The sequence below is a fragment of the Apaloderma vittatum genome, unplaced genomic scaffold, assembly GCF_000703405.1.
Source record: "Apaloderma vittatum isolate BGI_N311 unplaced genomic scaffold, ASM70340v1 scaffold7572, whole genome shotgun sequence".
In the NCBI taxonomy this organism is placed as follows: domain Eukaryota; kingdom Metazoa; phylum Chordata; class Aves; order Trogoniformes; family Trogonidae; genus Apaloderma; species Apaloderma vittatum.
The window spans coordinates 13,238-31,581 of NW_009704082.1; the positions used below are offsets into that span (position 1 = coordinate 13,238).

General features: G+C 45.2%; 1 protein-coding gene across 1 annotated transcript in view; it reads right to left on the reverse strand.

Annotated features, from left to right (window-relative positions):
• Positions 1-18,344, reverse strand: part of LOC104270503 (electrogenic sodium bicarbonate cotransporter 1-like) — a gene marked incomplete at both ends in the record, with an annotated part of 31,697 nt that overhangs the window by 12,120 nt on the left and 1,233 nt on the right. Inside the window, 4 exons of the mRNA XM_009864891.1 lie at positions 236-349; positions 802-956; positions 2,231-2,318; positions 9,504-9,661. Coding sequence (XP_009863193.1) covers positions 236-349; positions 802-956; positions 2,231-2,318; positions 9,504-9,661 — 515 coding nt within the window. The remainder of the gene's footprint in view (positions 1-235; positions 350-801; positions 957-2,230; positions 2,319-9,503; positions 9,662-18,344) is intronic.

The following is an 18,344-nucleotide window of genomic DNA, read 5'->3' on the forward strand; positions in this document are numbered from 1 at the left end:
AATTCCGGGACTTTCCACAGCCAACGCCTACCAGGGCCTTTTTCTGTGGTTAGACATTCAGAACCCTTCAGAAAGTCTCAGGCTGGGCACTCAGAACCCCAGGACACATTTTGGGGTCATGGCTAAACCTGTACGAATAGCATATTGGGACAGAAAGCGGTAGGCGAGGGTCCTGGGAGGGGAACATTGCCACCTTGCTCGGATCGCACCGAGCACATCGAGCCGCGTTACTGACCTGCCAGTTCGCTGCAGCTCTTCGCAGTCGCCATGGCCCCCGCCGCCGTGCCCTCCATCATGAGGTGTGTCTCCATTCATCTGAAGGTTTTCTCCACCCGAGTACATGTTTTTCCTAGCCAAGAAGGCAAATCAAACTCATGCTCGCTGCGATGTCTGGTGGCTCCACAAAACATAACCCCCACACAGCTCATCCAAACCAGCGTGACACAGCCTTACCTGAAGCCAGGTTGTACAAAGGAGGCTCAAAGGCTGACCTGCTGGCAGCCAGAGCGCAACGTAGCATGTTAGAAAGACCAAGCATAGCCTTAAAGAATCTGGATCACCACTAGGTATGTTATTATACTTGAAAAGGTACATCCTCTCCTTCAAGAACATCCTCCCTCCAGCTATTAAGACCTGAAATGCCTGGACTACTTTCTAAATACGGACCAGACGCATATCACTCTGCATCTGCTCAGTAAAACTGGCGTGTACCCAAAGCACCAGCTCTTACCACCACCTTTTCGGACCTGATGCACGCTGTCCTTCATCCCAGAGCTAAACCTACCTGTCTCCAGCTATTACCTTTTATCTGAAGAAGGAAGAGACTTGGGGGGTTCTATCCTAATGGCTGGATCCCATTCTCCAGGGGGCAGGACAATGACTTCGTCCAGAAACTCATCGATGCCAGCTATCAGGTCCTGCCGGTCCTTGGCTTTATAGGCAATGTCGTGGAATACCTGCAGGGACAAGAAAAGACTTTGTAGTAAAGGTTTACAGCTGCAGAGGCTACTGAGCTTTATTCTACTGAGTTTTATTCTACAAAAGCAACTTATTCCTTCTCAAAAAGTATCAGGACGCTTGTCACAAGGGTGTATAAATGTCAAGAAAGCCTTTTGCTTTGGCTGGTTTTTTGATAGAGATTCTTTATTTCCAGGTATGTTTCCAATTTGTAACAAAATATACATTTCTAATCTTTTTAGAAAAGTGTTGCTAAAGCAAAATTATCCATTTCGTTTAGCCCAAAAGAGTTTTCCTACGAAAAAGGAGTTGCAATTATACTTGGGGAAGATGCTTGTACAGAGGCACAAAAGAGTGTGAATTCTCTTTTCCCACCTATTTCAGTCCACCAAAAACCAGGTTAGTTTGCAAGCCTTGGACATGGAAGTGAGGACAGTATTTACTCAAAAACAACAACAAGGAACACAAACTAGTTTTACTGAAAGTATTACTGATGAAAAACAATGGAGAGAACAGAGAAAAAAAGAGCATGAATTTTACAGAAACCTTTGGGACTTCCTGGAGTGAAGATGGATCAGCACATGTGACAGACTTAATAGGAACAGTCGGTGGTAGGAAAGAGGACTTTGGGGCTGTGGAAACTAGACCACTGCTCCAAGTAGTGGAATGACAGAAAACAGGAGAGCTGAGACCAGGAGAGCTGTAATTAAGGGAATCATACGACAGCAAAAACAACGTAAGGAGAATGCAAGGAACAAGCATAATGTAAAACCAGCCCCAGATGCAGAGAGCTCAAGGGACCCTGGAAGAAAGAAGCTGTAATTGAACACTGAAAGCTCAGTGATCTCTCGTTGAGGTGTACGATCAGCAAGTAATTTCTGGCTCCTCGTGGATAATATATAAGCACTGCCTGAATGAAGAAGGAGGCTGGGATACAGTGCAACACACCACACAGGTTACTGTGACCATGGAAGGTGACACAATGTGACAAGATTAACTCCGAGATGAATTTGCAGTCTGTTTGAAACGGTGATTGAAAGAAGGAAAGCACATACAATGGACAAAAAGTTGCTATTGTCGCGCTTTTATAAAAACACGAGGCCAGATGAAATAATTATGTAAACAGATGGAATTAGGAGGTGACATTTGGGTATTTCAGCTTTATGAGTATGCCTGTTCCTGTCGACCGTGCTGGAGGAAAGGACATCACTATGAGGTAATTAAGTGAAACCTTGGAGAGGCCACTCCACGCAGGAGATGGCACAACACTTACCTCATCTGACATCAGAGTGGCAATGGCTCGGCCGATCTCATGGTAGGACTTTGCTTTGCCCTTCGGTCCCAGTAGAATGAAGAGAAATCTGTCAGAACAAACAAATGATCGGATTTGGGTAGCAACTATATCCAAGTGACCGCTAATGAGTTTGAAAAACACCATGATACGCAACCTTTGGAGATAGGAAATTACTGCTCTTAACCTTCCCTGCCCTCCAATTTGGCGGTGCTAATGTGCTATGAATCAGGATGTGCCTACGTAACAATCTGTTCTAAGGAGATTCCTGAATGGAAAAGGAATGGAAAAAGGATGCTTCTGCCAATACAACTGTGTAGCAGTTGTGCCAGAGTAACGGGAATGCTGGTTAAATGCTGACACTCATTAGAAACAGCTTGAAGTACAGCCTCAAAGGTGGATCTTCAAAGGTACCTAGGTCCTCCTGCCCTAGAATGAAAGATTACAAAAAAATAAGATACCGCCATTCAAATAATACTTAATTCAGGAAAGACGTAAGCCTTATCTTAAGACACTCCCGGTTCCCAAACTAAGCTTTGTATGCAAGGCCAAGGTATCAATGTTGAAATGGTAGAAGTCATTATTGCCTGCAGAAATACTTTTACTTTAAAGTTGATTTTATGCTCTAGACAGGTGCCAAGCTGGCAGTGACTTATTCACACAGCTTGTACAGTCTTGGCTGTAGAAACACAAGCTTCCTATAAATATTCTGTTCAGATCTGTTCCAGAAAAAAAGATTTGGTCCATGGCTATACATAAAAATACATCTGTCTTTGTGCTAACCTCTTTGAATTGCCAACCGGCTCATGAAGAAAGCCCCGTTACTCCTGGTGGCCTCGCACCACAGCCAATATTCGATAGCCCGCGGGATTTCAACGGACACCATCGCGCCGGTCAAGATGGTATCGTTTCAAGTGTTTAAGCCTGAACTGGACTCTTAACTCGTGACCCTGAGATAAAAATCACACTCTCCCTCTCACACGTCAACTCATCCTAGCAATTAGCAACAAAAGAAGTCACATGGCAGGAGACCAACTGCTCCATTTCACTAATTTAGCACAGACTAAGAATTATTGAGGCAATTTTCAGCAAAATACGTATCAGCATGTGTTTCAAAGAGAGACGCTAAAAGCTGCTCCAAACAGCTTCAAAGCTTCCTGCATTAGGCCTTTTTCCAGTTACAGCCATACCTTTCAGTCAGTAATGGAAAATAAACACTCTATAACCTTCAGTGAGTTGTCTCATCTAAAACCTTTTGCGCTGCTTCCAGTGTGGATTTGGGTTAGCTTCAACCTCCAGTCATAAATTTGGATTGTCTCTTGCGGCTACACCGAAGCACCCTCGAAAATTAAATTCCTTTGAATCTCCTCCCCTATTGATCCAGTCGCCCAAGGCCATTTGTCAGTTAGGCTAATCCATTTGAGGCTTCTCTCCTCTCTTTAGTCACTTAGACGGCCCTTCTGTGAACCTTCTCTGATGTATCAATGTCTTCCTCGGGGAAATCATCCTAGAGTACAAATATAGAGAAGAAATAACCTACAGCTACTCAGTAACTTTGTGTGAGCCTGCCCTCCTGAGAAAATGAAGTCAGGAGCTCTGAGTCAGGACTTCAGGTATGGACAAACACAGGAATATGGTAGGATGGGGGGGAGAGCTGGGATTATTGCTGTGGTGGAAAAAAAGGGCAGAGTATACACTTGAAGAAACCAGGTTTCAGTGGTTCCAGCACCGATGTGAACCACAGCAGGGCTGAGAAGTGTGACACCTCACCAGGAGTACTTCTGCCCTTACAAACATTCTATTAACTATCATATCTCAGTGTCGTGAGGCACTAAGTCAAATGTCTTGTAAAGTATATTACGTTCAAACAAGTACTTGCTATAAAAAAAAATCCTATTAAAAAAAGCACAAGTCAGGAGGACAGGATCCCTAAATACATATTAACTAGCACTACTAACAGTAACACTTCCTAATCAAGCTCTTGACGAGGCTTTCAAGTGTTTTACTTCAGGTTCACACGGAGGTGACTGAGCCATACACGCCTAGGTCATGCCCTCTGCTCTCCTCCTACCTCCTGGAACTTTCCCCGTATTTCACAAGTTATTATAAAACAACCTTAAAGACAAACTGTTCCTCAGCCAACTCTTTCAAAACTCCAGGTTGCTAATTATCCAAATATATCAATTTAAAAAATAATAAAAAAGAAAAGTTCATAACTTCAGAAGTTGCCAGTCGGCATTCTCCCGATTTTCCAGGGGAACAAGATATTTTCATAACCATCTTCTGAAATAATTACAGCAGCTGGCTCTCCTCCAACGCAGAGCAGAAGAGCAGAAGTACCTGAACGCTCTTGCATTCACTAAAATGTTCTTGGAAACAAGCAGTTTGTGACACTTTCTAAATTCTTTGCCCTGACTGATCCAGCTCAGAATTGCCTTCAGCATGTAGAACAAGGCCTTTTAAAGAGCCACATATTATAAATGCGAGAACATTAATGCATTTTAGTGGTTTGGACAAGATTATGTTTGTGTGCATTTAATATCATTTCATTACGAATACTTCCACCAAAGAAAGCCCTCGCTTCTAATTGTGACACACTCCTTCACCTTCATCTGCCAAGAGGAAAATCCAGCACAAAATTCCTCTCTGCTACCTGCAACACATTCCGAGTTATCAAATGCCTATTTCTGACCTTAAATGTTGCACAAGATGCTTCAATGCAGAGAATATGCAGGGTTTCACCTCGTACCACTTAGCTCAAAGTCTAAGTCACAAAATTCAATGTTTCTCCTGAACGCAACAGCTTAAAGGCAGGGCTGGCAGCTCTCACCCAGGGCACCTGGTCTTGAAGTTTGTATGATGGCACCATCAAAGCACTCGAAATCCTGTGCTTCCAAGCCAATAATGAGCCAGAAACTCTGTAATTTCTTATTCAGTTTTACCTAAAGCACTACTCCTCCTGCTGTTTTTGCACATTCTCAAGCAGGTGACGACCGCCACCTCCTATGTAATATTCACCTTTTAATCATATGGACTTTGCCACAAAACCCAATATGAAAAAATCTATCCTCCCAGATGAGTAATTCCAACTCAAAATGGACAAACATGCCCCGGCCAAAGCACCACAGATCCAGACAACACACCCAGAAGATGGAAATGTAGCACCACAGCAATGCAGACCTGGTAACCTGGGGTTATGGACCTGACACTCTGCTGTGAGCGAACACAACCCTCCTGGACCTTGGTGGGAGGTGACACCAGAGACTGCGGGACAGAATTTCCATCTGGTTTGCCCAAAGAGGCAAAAAGGCTTTACATATCATCTTTCTAAGAGAAATCTGGCTAGAAGTCTCCATGAAATCACACTTAGGAGGTGAGGAGTGAATACAACACAGGCTCTGAAGTCAGGGGTTAAAGGCACTAAGACAAAAGAAATTCAGTGGGGTCCTAGAGAAAATGTTTTAATTTTTGAGAGGGGTGGAGGAAGAAGTTCTTCTGTTGTGGGACACCATGTGAGATGCCTGCAAGGCATCCAGGCACTCCCAGTTGAGATGCACGTTGATGGACTCAAGGGCTGAGAGAACAACCTCTTGAGGTACTTTTCCAACAGAATCTGTGGCTTCGACCGCAGGTGAGAGGAGCCCAGCTTGAGACTGTGGTAAAGGTGACAGTGAAAGAGTTTGGTCTGTCTTCTACTTTACACAGGTGATCCTTCAAGTTTCGGGCAACATACCAACACTGCAGGCTTCTCACGTGGTGTCCAACACACAAACGCAGATAAAAGTAACCCTTTCCTGCCAGAGTTGCCACTTCCCAAAGCAAGTCCTTCTGCTGGAAACGCTGGTGAAGGACACAGCCCTGAAACCCATTTCAACGCTGTAATTAATGAGCAACGCTCATGTTTCATCCTCACCTACCAAGAAGGAAAGATGCCTTTGCAGTTGAGTTGGGAGGCAAGGGAGGAGAGAATCTGACTCCTGGTTCTGCCACATGATTCTCAAAGCGACCTTTGGGCAAATTACTTCATTTCATTTGAGACTTGTAGACGCAGGCAATTTCCCAGCACTACATATTAGACTCTGCAAGTCTGTACAACTTATCTCCAAAAAGAATCTTTCCCTTGCTCATTCTTCATCTTTTTTCCCCACCAGCATTGCATTACCGCTGCAGACCAGAACACATGATTGCACGTTGCTTTTATGAAAATCAAAAACTACATCTCTAGCACTGTCCAGAGAAACAGCCATATCCAAGCCCTGGTACGAGCACTGTAACTAAATACTTGCCAAAATGAGGAGTTTGCAGCGCTCTGAAATTAAATTCCACATGAGAAAACCAAAGTCCTTAAGGGTTTTTTCAATCTCTTTGGTAAAAAAGTCAACACAATAAAGGCTGAGTTCTTTCTATAAAAGCTATTTTCCAGCCTAAATGATTTTATAAGTCTATACCAATTTCAGATCCCTGAGTTTTATTACTAAGGCTGTATGAAGACATCCTGCTGAGGAACCTCTCATGAGATCTTGCTGTGTTTTTTTTAGGTAAAAATTTAAGTATTTCACTTATTTAAAAGTAAAAAACATTGCAAGCAAGTGTGAAGGGAAAAAACCCAACATACAGAAAATTTCTACAGGGGAAATCTTACTTCTACAATGCAACCAAAACTCTGTAACTTTTAAGAAAATCTCAAACCAAAGAATGGGTGGAGGAAGAAAAGAAAAAAAAATCAGCAGAAATCAGTAACCCATTTAGTTGGAAATCTGTATGTTCGATACTGTCTACCTTAGGCACACAAGAATCCTTTCTTTCCTAGGTCACGTGAATAAAGCAAACCAGGGCAGGGACTACAGATATGACAAGCCTTTCACCTCTGCAGGGTTTGGTGCCATATTCACCTCTATGCCAGGAGACGGTAGCAATGTCTTACAAGTCCAGCCGAAGGAAAGCTAGTGCTGCCCTCCCCCTGCAAACCCTGTCCCAAAAACCAAACCACCAAGACGCTGTTGTGCATTTCTGCCACCACATCAGGGCTGGGAATGCTTTTTCCCCTTCTTCCAGCTCCTGGAGAGGGCTTTCTCCATCACTCTTGTCACCGACGCAACACCACCTCTTTAGGGCAAGGCCCTTTGCTGGCTCCTTGGACACATTTGATATCTCTGCAGTTGGTAAAGAGCATGAGATTTTTACCTAACACAGCACACTGCACTTGCTCCATAGACTTGGGTCCCCGTCCTCCTGCAGCAATCCATGGCACTGAGATATCAGCTCACCTTTATTCGGTGGTTTTGCACTGCCTAGTTTTGATGGCGTGGTTTCGACTATTTTACCAGGAGCTTGGTAATTTAAGGATATACAAGAAGCCCCAACGAAGAGAAGCAGAGTGCTCACACCAAAGGGTCCAACTCCCTCATCTTCTGGAGTCTGAGGGCTGTTAAGTCACATCCACCCCAGGAGCAATGGCCATGTGAGATGGCTGGGACTCGGTGCTGTGCAAGGAGATGCTCCATCATAGCTCATCTGGGCCCTGATGGGATTTCCTTGATTGAATTTCACAGGATGCAGCCATCACAAATGGCTCTTCATTGCTCCCGAATGCCACCTAATGAGCCTCCCGGCTTTGATTAGGGCTAGCATTTGGTTTGGAGCACAGCAAATGGATAATGCGATTTCCAGGAAAAACTGTTGGCATGGAAGGACACACTGTCTTGATTAATGCTATTGAGTAATGAGGTCGTTCAGCAATCATACATCTAGCTCCCTGCTCCCACCACCAAAACAAACAATGCCTAATTTTATATCTGCTGAAAAGCATTCAGAGATGTGTTTAAAAAAAAAAAAAGGCCAACGGGGATTAGACTTTGAAGCGGAAATACTGAGGTATATAGAGCTCTGTAATGCTGAGGAATGAAGAAGAATCTTCTATAAAATGAAGCCACTTTTATCTCCTCACACTTCTGCTGGAATATCCAGTGTGCGCAAACACTTTTTGACATGGTTATTTTAAGGAGCCACTTAACCAAACTCCAAGAGATGCTGCATTACCAGAAGGCAATTCAACAGACAGCAAAACTGTATCCTATTTTTCTTGTTTTGTATCTGGAAATAAAGTACAGACTGTAATCACCACATAACTTCCATTCCACTAAAAGGCTGTGATTCATTCCAGTATCAGTAATGCACCAGCCATGTGTTTTTGTCGTGGTACTACGTCTCTTCTCACAAAATATTACTTGATATAGCCTCAAACCCTCTCTAGGCATTATTCAAAACACAACTTTCACTCTGTATTAAAGGCTTGTGAAACCGTTCACACGAAATATGTATTTGAAGCCTTACACAAGAAATATGTATTTGCACATAGGCAATGTGAAAGGTGCAACCTGAATGCCATAATTATAAGCAAAATACAAAGTAAACTCTCGGAAAGCTGATACCAAAAGCCTGCCCTGAGCCTGTGCCGAAGAGCCAGGTTTGATCTCTACCATATTACACGATTAAAAATATGTAATTGTATAACTAAGGGCAATATTGCTAAGAATTCAAACAGGACTTGAGCTTTGTGGTTCCGACACATACATATACTCCCTGCACAGACAGTCACGCATATTCAAACGGTGAATTCAAGTATTTAAGAATGTGAGACATATTTGTATTTGTGAGGCTCAGATTAATACGCAACGTGAGTTACAATTAATAAAATACTTACGTGACATTTTTCTCGGAACCATTAAGCATTACAAAGCAACACAGAGTGCGACAACCCGTGAGAGAATCGTACGCCCCACTTTACCTGACTTTTTTTCACTTCAGTTTATCTTATTTCTTTTTTTTCCACCCCAGCAGAACCAGAATTGCATCCTCCATCTACTGTGAGTTTGGAAGAAGAGACGTATCTACTGCAAAAACATGCTGGGTGTGTGTACAGAGCGTGCTGGGGGGAAATCATAAGGGGCAGGAAAAAAGTCCCAATAGTTACATTTCACACTAATAGTGCCCTTTACTGTTATGTTGTTAAATTAGAATATTTGTATAATGTTTGTATATTTTACAGCTTGTATCATAACCAAAATCAAGACCTGAAAATTATTAAGCAGCTACTTAGAGTTTTCTTACTTTACACCAATAATCCTGACCGTTACGCACATCAAATGACAGAATGCAACGCACCATGTCATCTTCTGGCCTAGTGGTTTTACTTTACAAGGCAGAAAGGCAGTTTCCAATTCTTGTCCCCTGCCTGGGGGCTGAATTCTCTTACCGTGTAGGTACGGGGACTTCGGTCAGAGCACCCAGCATGACCGCCTGCTGCAGCCGGACGAAGGCAATGAACGGGCTCTCCAGGAAGTCCACCTCCCCAACCAGCACGTTGGAGGCTTCGGCATCACGGGGCAGTTTCTTCATGAACTTATTCTTCAGCTGCAACAGTGAAAGAGGAAGGAAAATCAAAATAAGTTCTGTTAGGCACCGTAATAGAATTTGCCAAGTTTTCACGCACGTTTTGTTCTTGGCCAGAATATATCTTTGGCCAACACCCCACAGAGCCTACTGAGATACAAACGCTGAAAACCCCACCACTGCAAGGCAGCTAAAAAGGCTGCCAGTCACTGTGTAGGCAGAAGACCTTCCATGGCCCCAGGCTGTGCCAGGGGAGGTTTAGATTGGATATCAGGAAAAATGTCTTCACCAAAAAGGTTGTCAAGCACTGGAACAATCTGCCCAGGACAGTGGTGGAGTCACCATTCCTGGAGGTATTTAACAGCTTGGAAGGTGGCCTACAAAGCTGTATTTATTCATTTCCAGCAATCCTTCCTGAGACATCCAAAGGGTATCTGAAGTCCATCACCATTAAACCAGAGTGCCGGAAGGAATCTACTGACCAGCATCATTCTCATCAGCCAGCTACTCTCATTTAGACATCTCCCAAGCTGTAGCTTCACAGTAAAACCAGTTCCTTAAAGTCTGAAGGTTATTCCTCTCACCTCCACACCTATGTGGGTGTAATTGTACCACAGTGGACACGAGCAGGCTCGCAGGGCACTGCAACATGCATCCTCTAGTTGACAAAATATTAACTGGGTCCAACTATGGAGAAATGCCGTATGATCTGAGAATGGAAAAACGCTGCAGCAACAGTAGAGTTTTAAAAACCAGGACTGCCTTTCTCTGCTAGGTTATTACATTAGCTCAAGCAGATCTGCTGCAGGGCCGGGTGATCTGAGCAACCTTCCCTGGAGCTCCAGCAAAGCTCCTGCAGCCTTAACCATACTGGTGGGAGGCACCACTGGCCCCATCTTACACCCACCTTCTCTGCCTGGCTTCGCTTTTGGGCTGCATCCTCACACCTGGGGAGAGATCCCTGAGCATCCTCAGATCCGAAACGGCTTTGTTTTTCACTTCAGCAGTGGCAGAATTAATTGGAAGTTGAAGGCTTTTGAAAAAATCCTGCCCTTAGTTGGTTCCCAACCTCCCCCCTGCCTGCCTCTCACCCTGGGTGATCTTTGGAGATGTTCTGTGTTCGCCTGGCAAAGGGTGAATGGTGAGGGAGGATGTACTGCCAGAAATGCGAGCTTTGCCAGGCAATTCCAGGAAGTAGAAAAATGGAAAAAGTCTCATGAAAAGGCAGGCATTCTTGATTCAGCGGGAAGAAAACTGCTGGAACGACTCTCCTCCTGCACGCTCCAGTCAGGATTACCACCAGAGAAAATATTAAATAACCATCAAGGAGCTATGGAGAGGAAGCCTGGAACAGGTTGCCCAGGGAGGTTGTGGAGGCTCCATCCCTGGAGATGTTCAAGGCCAGGCTGGATGGAGCACGGAGCAGCCTGATGTAGTGGGAGATGTCCCCGCCGTGGCAGGGGGGCTGAACTACATGATCGTTGAGGTCCCTTCCAACCCAAATCATTCTAGGAATCTATGACAAAAGTGCTATCAGTTCTTCCACGAATAGTGTGCTGGAAGAGACTGCAGATAAAAGATGCTGAGAAGGTGGCTAATGCCCAGTAACTGTTCAACTTTGCTGACCAGGCTGGTTGTGCACTTTGCCATGTTGCTGGCCCAAACCCAGGTGCCTTTCTCAACCAGAACCAAGAAGCAGGACTTCAAGTCAAAACAGCATGACTAACTTTGAAGAGCTATCACGATCGTGTTTTTTTGCTCCAAATGAGTTTTGCAGCACCACTCGGCGCTTTCTTAAATCATTTATCAGATAGGTGATGGGAAGGGTGCAGTCAGCACTTCAAATCCATTTTGAACCATTCCCTGAAAAAGCTGCAGAAAGATTTGAGACCTCAGCAGCACCTGAGAGCTGGGAGGGAGGCTGGAAGCTCTATATTCAGTTCCTCTGCGCTCTACTAAATTGAGCATCACTCCAACCCGACCTCTAACGTTATGTCAAAGGCCATCCACCTCCAACGCCGCACTTGCAAAAAGGCCCGTACGGCACCCTGAACAAACACGATTTCCCTAAATGTACTTTAACACTCTGATACCATCAGCATCACTTGAGATTTATCGGAAATGAAAGCAGTTCCTGAGCACACGGGGCTCTTATTGCAGCTGTTGGGTTGCTCTCGGGTGCGTTGCCTCTCGCAGGCCCTGCCTCCTGGCATTGCAGACCTCTGAGCAGTCCAGCAGGCAGCTCCCAAGTGCAGCCCATTCCAGCTGGGAACGCAGGTAGAAAAGCAAGGCAAGAGGCCAGCTCGCAGGCCTGGGAAGCGGGAACGAGCAACCGCAACCACCAGGGCCAGGAGAGCGCCTAGGTGAGTTATGTGCCCTCAGACATCCTGGCAAGATATTACAAAACGATTTAAGAGATCAAGCCAGACTGACGTTCCCAAACGGCTCAGCATGAATATTTTGCTAAGGATGAAAAGTTTCTTCCTTTCTTTTGGGAGCACCTAGCCCAACCAAGAGCATGGCAGCCCAGCAACCAAGAGCAACAGAAGGTGAAAAGGAGCATTCGGCTGAACAAACGCAAGGCAAGTGGAAACTCTTATTAAATGAGACACTACCTAAAGCACAAGAAACACAAAGCAAACCAAAACTCCATGATAGAGCGGAGAAGCCCTTGAGCTAAGCCACATTACTGTAATGATGCTCTGGTCTTGGCGGAAAAGGATCTTTGGAAGGATCTGTTGGCCCTTATGTGTCACGGTGGTGTTTGATCACCCCTAGCCTAAGGAAGAGTTAGCAAACAAAAGCCGCCGGCTGTGCGAGCCGGAGTTCAGGTAAAACGCACCATCTGTTCACGAACATCCTCCTTCGGAATTGAGGTTACAAGCCTATGAGAGCTTGAAATCACTTGCTCTTTGGGGACGGAGTTCTGCAGCGTGCCATATGGCACCGACAGCTACTTGTGCCTTCGCACAGCACACCGCAATCAACGCCCGCTGACTTTGGCTACTCCCCCGATTAGCGTCGCTTGGATTTAAATGCCAGTTGCGTGGGACGAGTAATCCCAATTAACTGAGATGGGACACGGCTAGCCCAGTGACGTGCCATTTTATATCTGTTTCACACAATGGAAAGCTTTTGTAGCTAGAGCCTGTTTGAAAAATCAGCTCTAAGTGACAGGAGGGCTGAGAGGAAAGAAAACCTGTTAGTGAAGTGCGAGGCCACAGCTTGTTTGAGCTTTCTGATACATGTGGAGCAGCTGCCTTAATGGCTATCACCACTGTCCTCACCTCTGAGCACCTGCCCAGTTTGCAGCCAGGCAGCCCACACACACTTACAGTGAAAGGAAAAATCAAAGTAAAATGTGATTCCGGTCTAATGCCATTACATAGGTACAGTAGATAACTAATGATCTCTGTCTCATCTTTACAGTAACAATATTAATAAAACATAATCAGAATGAAAGGGCTGTCCACTGACTTCACCTATAAACAGACACTGACTTCATAATCCGCCTTCTGCCAGCCGTGCAGATCTGAAACGCAAGCTTAAATAACCCTTCCCATCAGCAGCCTTCAGCTGCTATCGCCAGTGGAATCGAGCGACCGGAGTGAATGCCACTGGCAGGAGCAACTGAGGATGCGATCTACCTGGCAAACATCAAAAACACAGTTTCCAAGCTATTGCTTCAAAACCCAGGCAGGTGGCTTTTGGCAACGCTGCTCTGGGAAAGCAAAGCTACCATATCCAGTGGGGAAAATGTTTTGCCCCTCCTTTTATTCTTTATGCCATTTACCATCTTAAAAATCTCCCTTCTCTTCCCCAAGCCACACTTTTGAAGACCTCTAGATTACACTCAGCGTCTCCAAGGCGGCCTATTCCAACCTGTTCTTCTCCATCCTGCCACGTGCCATTTCTACCTTCAAAAAATTCCAGCACTGCATTATTAGAAACAGCCACTGTTTGACATGGGGAAGGAAAGGAGGGAAGGAATCCATAGGAAGGTCAGAGTCCGATTTGGCTGCAGGCTCCGGTTCCCCATTAGCTCACTCAAACTGACTAAACGCAGCTCTTCCCCTCTCCAAGCAAGGCAAAACCCGAAATAAACACTACTCCCAGAGATTACCATCACAAGCCTAACTGCATGTGCTGTGCTTTGTGTCACTAAAGGAAGTCTCAACGGTCCCTGATCACAGGGAAAAGGAATCCGGTTTCCCGAATTCCTGCGACATCAAAGCCAAGGCCATTTAAAAACTCCCCCCACCTTCTGTTTACTCTGCGTAGGGGTATGTGCGTGCTCACCTCATCACTGGCACTGGGTTCCCACACTTGAGCACGGACACACAGAGCTTTTGTACTTGAGAAACCTCTATTCCCCCCCATGAATTTCAATCTGTCTCCGTATCTTGGTTTTTTCTGTATCTGTTCCCATCTGCGGTTAAGGTAACCTTCCCATAAAACCACAGAGAGAAAAGATGCAAGAAAACTGCTCTCTGCATCAAGAAAAAAGGCCAAAGTGAACAAAATTCCAGTTAAATAAACTTCCTAGAAACTTTTCCTTTCCTTCAAAACGGTGGCAGCGATCTCTACTGGAAGACAGTCATTTTCACTGCAGCTCCATGGAGTGAAAGTAGGTCATCCAGGCTGACAGACCTCAAAATTAGGAATGTCTGTTTGCGGCTGCGGAGATGAGGAGACGTTCGAACGGGAAAAAGCAGCAAATCACTCCCACCATTAATTACTGGACTGCATTCCGAACAGTGGGATCCCACCAGCCCTCCCCGTCTGTCGGTCCCCCGGGAAAGGCAGGAGGGTTCCTCTTGACAAGGCCAATTTCTTTCTTAGCTTAAGAGGCAGCTTTGGCACAGATTCCCTGTTGATATGGAAACACCGGTTTGAATAAACAGTGCACACACCACAACAAATAAGAAGGGTTTTGTGCCTGCCTCTGACTGACCATATTCATTCAGAGCTGGGTTTTGTCCCATATACAAGCCCTTTGAAAGTGGAGATAACGCCAGGTCCGTAAACTCCCCTTAGATCAACATATAGTCATTTCTCATGTGCTATTGCATCATCTCAGTAATAAGAGGTGCCCGATAAAACAGATCTCCTTTACATTCACCCTTGATTTTGTATCTTGAGCAGTACAGAAATTGTAGCGACTCTGCCATTTGGAGCTGCCAAGGACATTTTAACAGAGCATGACCTAAGGGCTTCTCACAGGAGGAGGGACAGGACTGGGAACGGCAGCGCAACTTCCCCAGCTTCCTGGCGGCCACTTGCCCTATGGTAACAGAAGGGCTCCTAAAGGCTGTATTCAACTCTTCTCAATCACTTCAGTTCACAGCTAAAGTTAAAAAAAAAAAAAAATATTTTCAAGTTACTAAGATGACATGACTCAAGAGCTAACTTACAGAACTCTTTCTGGCACTGTAAATGACAACGGGCATTGGAGAGAGGATAAAAGCCTTCTCCTCCTCAAAAGGTTGTTCCAACAGCTGCAGGCACTGTGCGGTTTGAGATGTCTTGTACGGGACAGGCAGAGTGAAACTCCGAGGTACGTTGCCAAAAGAGAGCTCTGCCCAAACCCAGCTTAAGCAACACTAAGTATAAGCAAGGCCACTAATAGGTCCGCAGATTAATCATGCAGGGGATGCTTTTATAAACATTGTCCTGAAGCACTTGTGGCTCACATACTGCAACTACAGCAGCTACGAACTGGCTAGAAAGCTGAACGTCACCAGAAAATCCTATCTTGACGTGCACTGAAAATGAGAGAGAACAGGAAAATAACACCAGCAAAACAGGAAAATAACACCAGCAAAACACTGGGCAAGCAGCTGTTGTTACTTGCACCCGCAGAAGATCAGACGGTGAAGCACCTGCTTTTCCTAGACCTATCTCTGCTGCGGACTGAATTAGGGTAAACCACAAGGCTGTTTTTTTTGACAGCTTGGGAAACCTTCCATTAGGTTTTTTGTTTTGTGTGTTATTCAATATGGGGTTAAAGGAAAACTGGAGCTAACGGCTCGACCTTCAAGAGCTGGAGGAACTTCCCTGCCACGAGAAGTCCTGGTCTTTCAGGCGCTGCTCCAGTACCATGGATGTATCCAGCATCAGAGAGCTCAGAGCCCCGAGGAGAGCAGGAAGCTTAGACACTGATTTATTAATTGGAAAACAGAAAAGAAAAATAAATCGTCCAGAAGAGTCTCTGCTTGTCTATCTAGCTGCGAATGATCGGGACAGTGACTGCAGCCAACACTCATAAAACACCACAAATGAAGGCAAATGGCCTCCCCGCACTGCTATCTCAGAAGCGCTGTTCTGCCAACGCAAATACAATGGAAGGGGACACACCTCCTCTTCCCCAATTACCCTCGTAAACTGCCAAAATGCCAAACAAGCCTAAAGCAAAAACATGGTATAGCAGCAAAATCAAAATTTGGTGGCCTTGATTGAAGCTATTTGTCATCACAGCAGTGGGAGTCAGGGCCCTGGCACCTTCCGCAGGACCCTGGGGATGCTGAACCAGCCTCTTCTGCAAGCTCGGTGTGACTGAGCGCACTGAGCTGAGCTGTCCTCCTCATGTCAGAGATGAGTCGCTTCATACAAATTACCCGGCTTCAATATTCGTAAATAAGACACTCGTAACCGTGCATGTAAGCTGTTTGGGGGCTCTGCACCGCTGACAGATACCAGAATGGCAGGAGGAAGGAATCAAAAGCCTTTTGTTTAGCTCCGGGGCCAGCTTCCCACGCAGGCTGGAGGCGGAAAGGGAAGACGTCCTTCAGAGTTCCCCTTTTGTTTTTCACTTGTTCCACCTCCGGCAAGACAGCATGTTTATCCAGCGTGGCAATGGAAACAGGAATAAAAGCTTTCTTCCTCTCTTCTCCCCCTGCAAACCTTCCATCTCTTACAGACATCATTAACTATCTTGTTACAGTTTTTGAACCCACAAGCTCAGCTAGGAACCTGATGGGCAAAAACCTCCGTAACCCTTTGGTGATCGCCAGCAGATCCCAACGCCCCGGCACAACAACTCAAGAACAAATCAAGGTTGAATGTCTCCCACAGGCAATATACTAAAGCAGAAATTCTGGCTCACTGCTGCTCTACAACCTGTTCTACACAGGCAAACCCTGTCCCAGCAGCACTGCTGCTTCGGCAAAGCTTTGCTGGCTGCGACAGGACTGTGCACTATCAACAAGAAACTGCTGTCCCACGGACTTCCCTTTCCACAGGCCACCAGTCGTGACAACCAGCCTACCCAGAGCAGCCAAGGTGGGGAGACACACAGCGTGTTTCGTCTGCCGCAGGCACACGGCATCCGAGTCAATGATATCGATGCAACTTTTGCGAGGAGTAATCTGCATTTAAAGAGTTTTTGCAGACTCTGCGCTTTGGTAATTGGTCCTGTCTCTTTTATCAGCTTTACGATCATCTGCTGTCCATAAATTAAAGGGGAAAAAAGAGCAACATGACATTTTTAATTTAGCAACCTTACAAGTAATCCAGGACTTCATTATTTTCAGATTTCCACACTGTGTTAGGATTTCAAGTAGTCTTATTTTGATGGCAAAATTATTTCATCCCGTCTCAAAAATAAGGAATAGAATTACACAAAGCCGATGAACATGCCCTAACCCCACCATTTTCCAAAAAGCAATCTCTCCTTTGCTAAAGCTGCTCACCTAACTGCTTATCACACGTCCACAAACCCTTTATGTCTGAGGGGAAAGAGAGAATAAAGCCGCAGATACTGAAGTTATGGCAAGATTTGTTTGGGATTTATTGACAGCTCTTTGCCCTGGCAGTCAGGGAACGGGCAGCATTTTTTCAGCTGGTCCTTTGGTAAAAGCCTGTCTTCTGTTCCTTTCCCAAGAGGGATCCTAAGTTCATTTTCTTTGTGAAAGAGCTTAATGGTCACCCCGTAAGAAGATTAACTCTAAAAAGTGTATTAAGAAGGCAAAGAGTATGAGAAAAACAAAACAAAAGTAAGATCAAAGTAAATCCAAAGTAAGTACAAAATCATTCCTTCCCTAAGGGTAGAGCAAGCCAGCCTCACAGCACCTAAACAGGTAAATCTGACCACTACCTATGATTTTAATAAAACGTATCTCTTGTTCCTAACACTGGCTGTGCTCCTGTCAGTGTGTCTTGGGACACTGCTGGCAAATCTCACCGTACAGCCTCATTAACTGCAGACCAGGATAACGAAACCCGGTCACACTGCTGTCAAGGCAAGACAATCTCTTCCCTTTCCAGCCCCTGTTGTGGTTACAGGATGCATTTTTCTCCCGTAAGGCACGCTAAGGGCTGCTCCAAGAAGTTGCCAGGCATCACCGTGATTTCGCAAACTTTATCAGGACAGGAGCTGCAGTTAATCAACAACAAAAACCGAGATCTGAGGTGATTTCTCGGGCCAGCTTTGGAAGGCATACAGCACAAGGGTTCCACTGTGCAAAGTTCATCAGCAGGACACGGGCTAATTAACTAAGAGGCTTTTTGGAACTAGTTTGTTTGCAAGTAACGGTTTTCACTACTGTCAGCCAGGCATTATCTACACTGAAAGTTAAAAACTTCGGAGCACGCTTCCAAACTGGATTTATTAACAGATTTCACTATTAACACTACTGAAACATCTATTTTTATAGGCAATTCTACACAAAAAGTCTATTATGTGTGTGTGTCCAGAGACATTTCA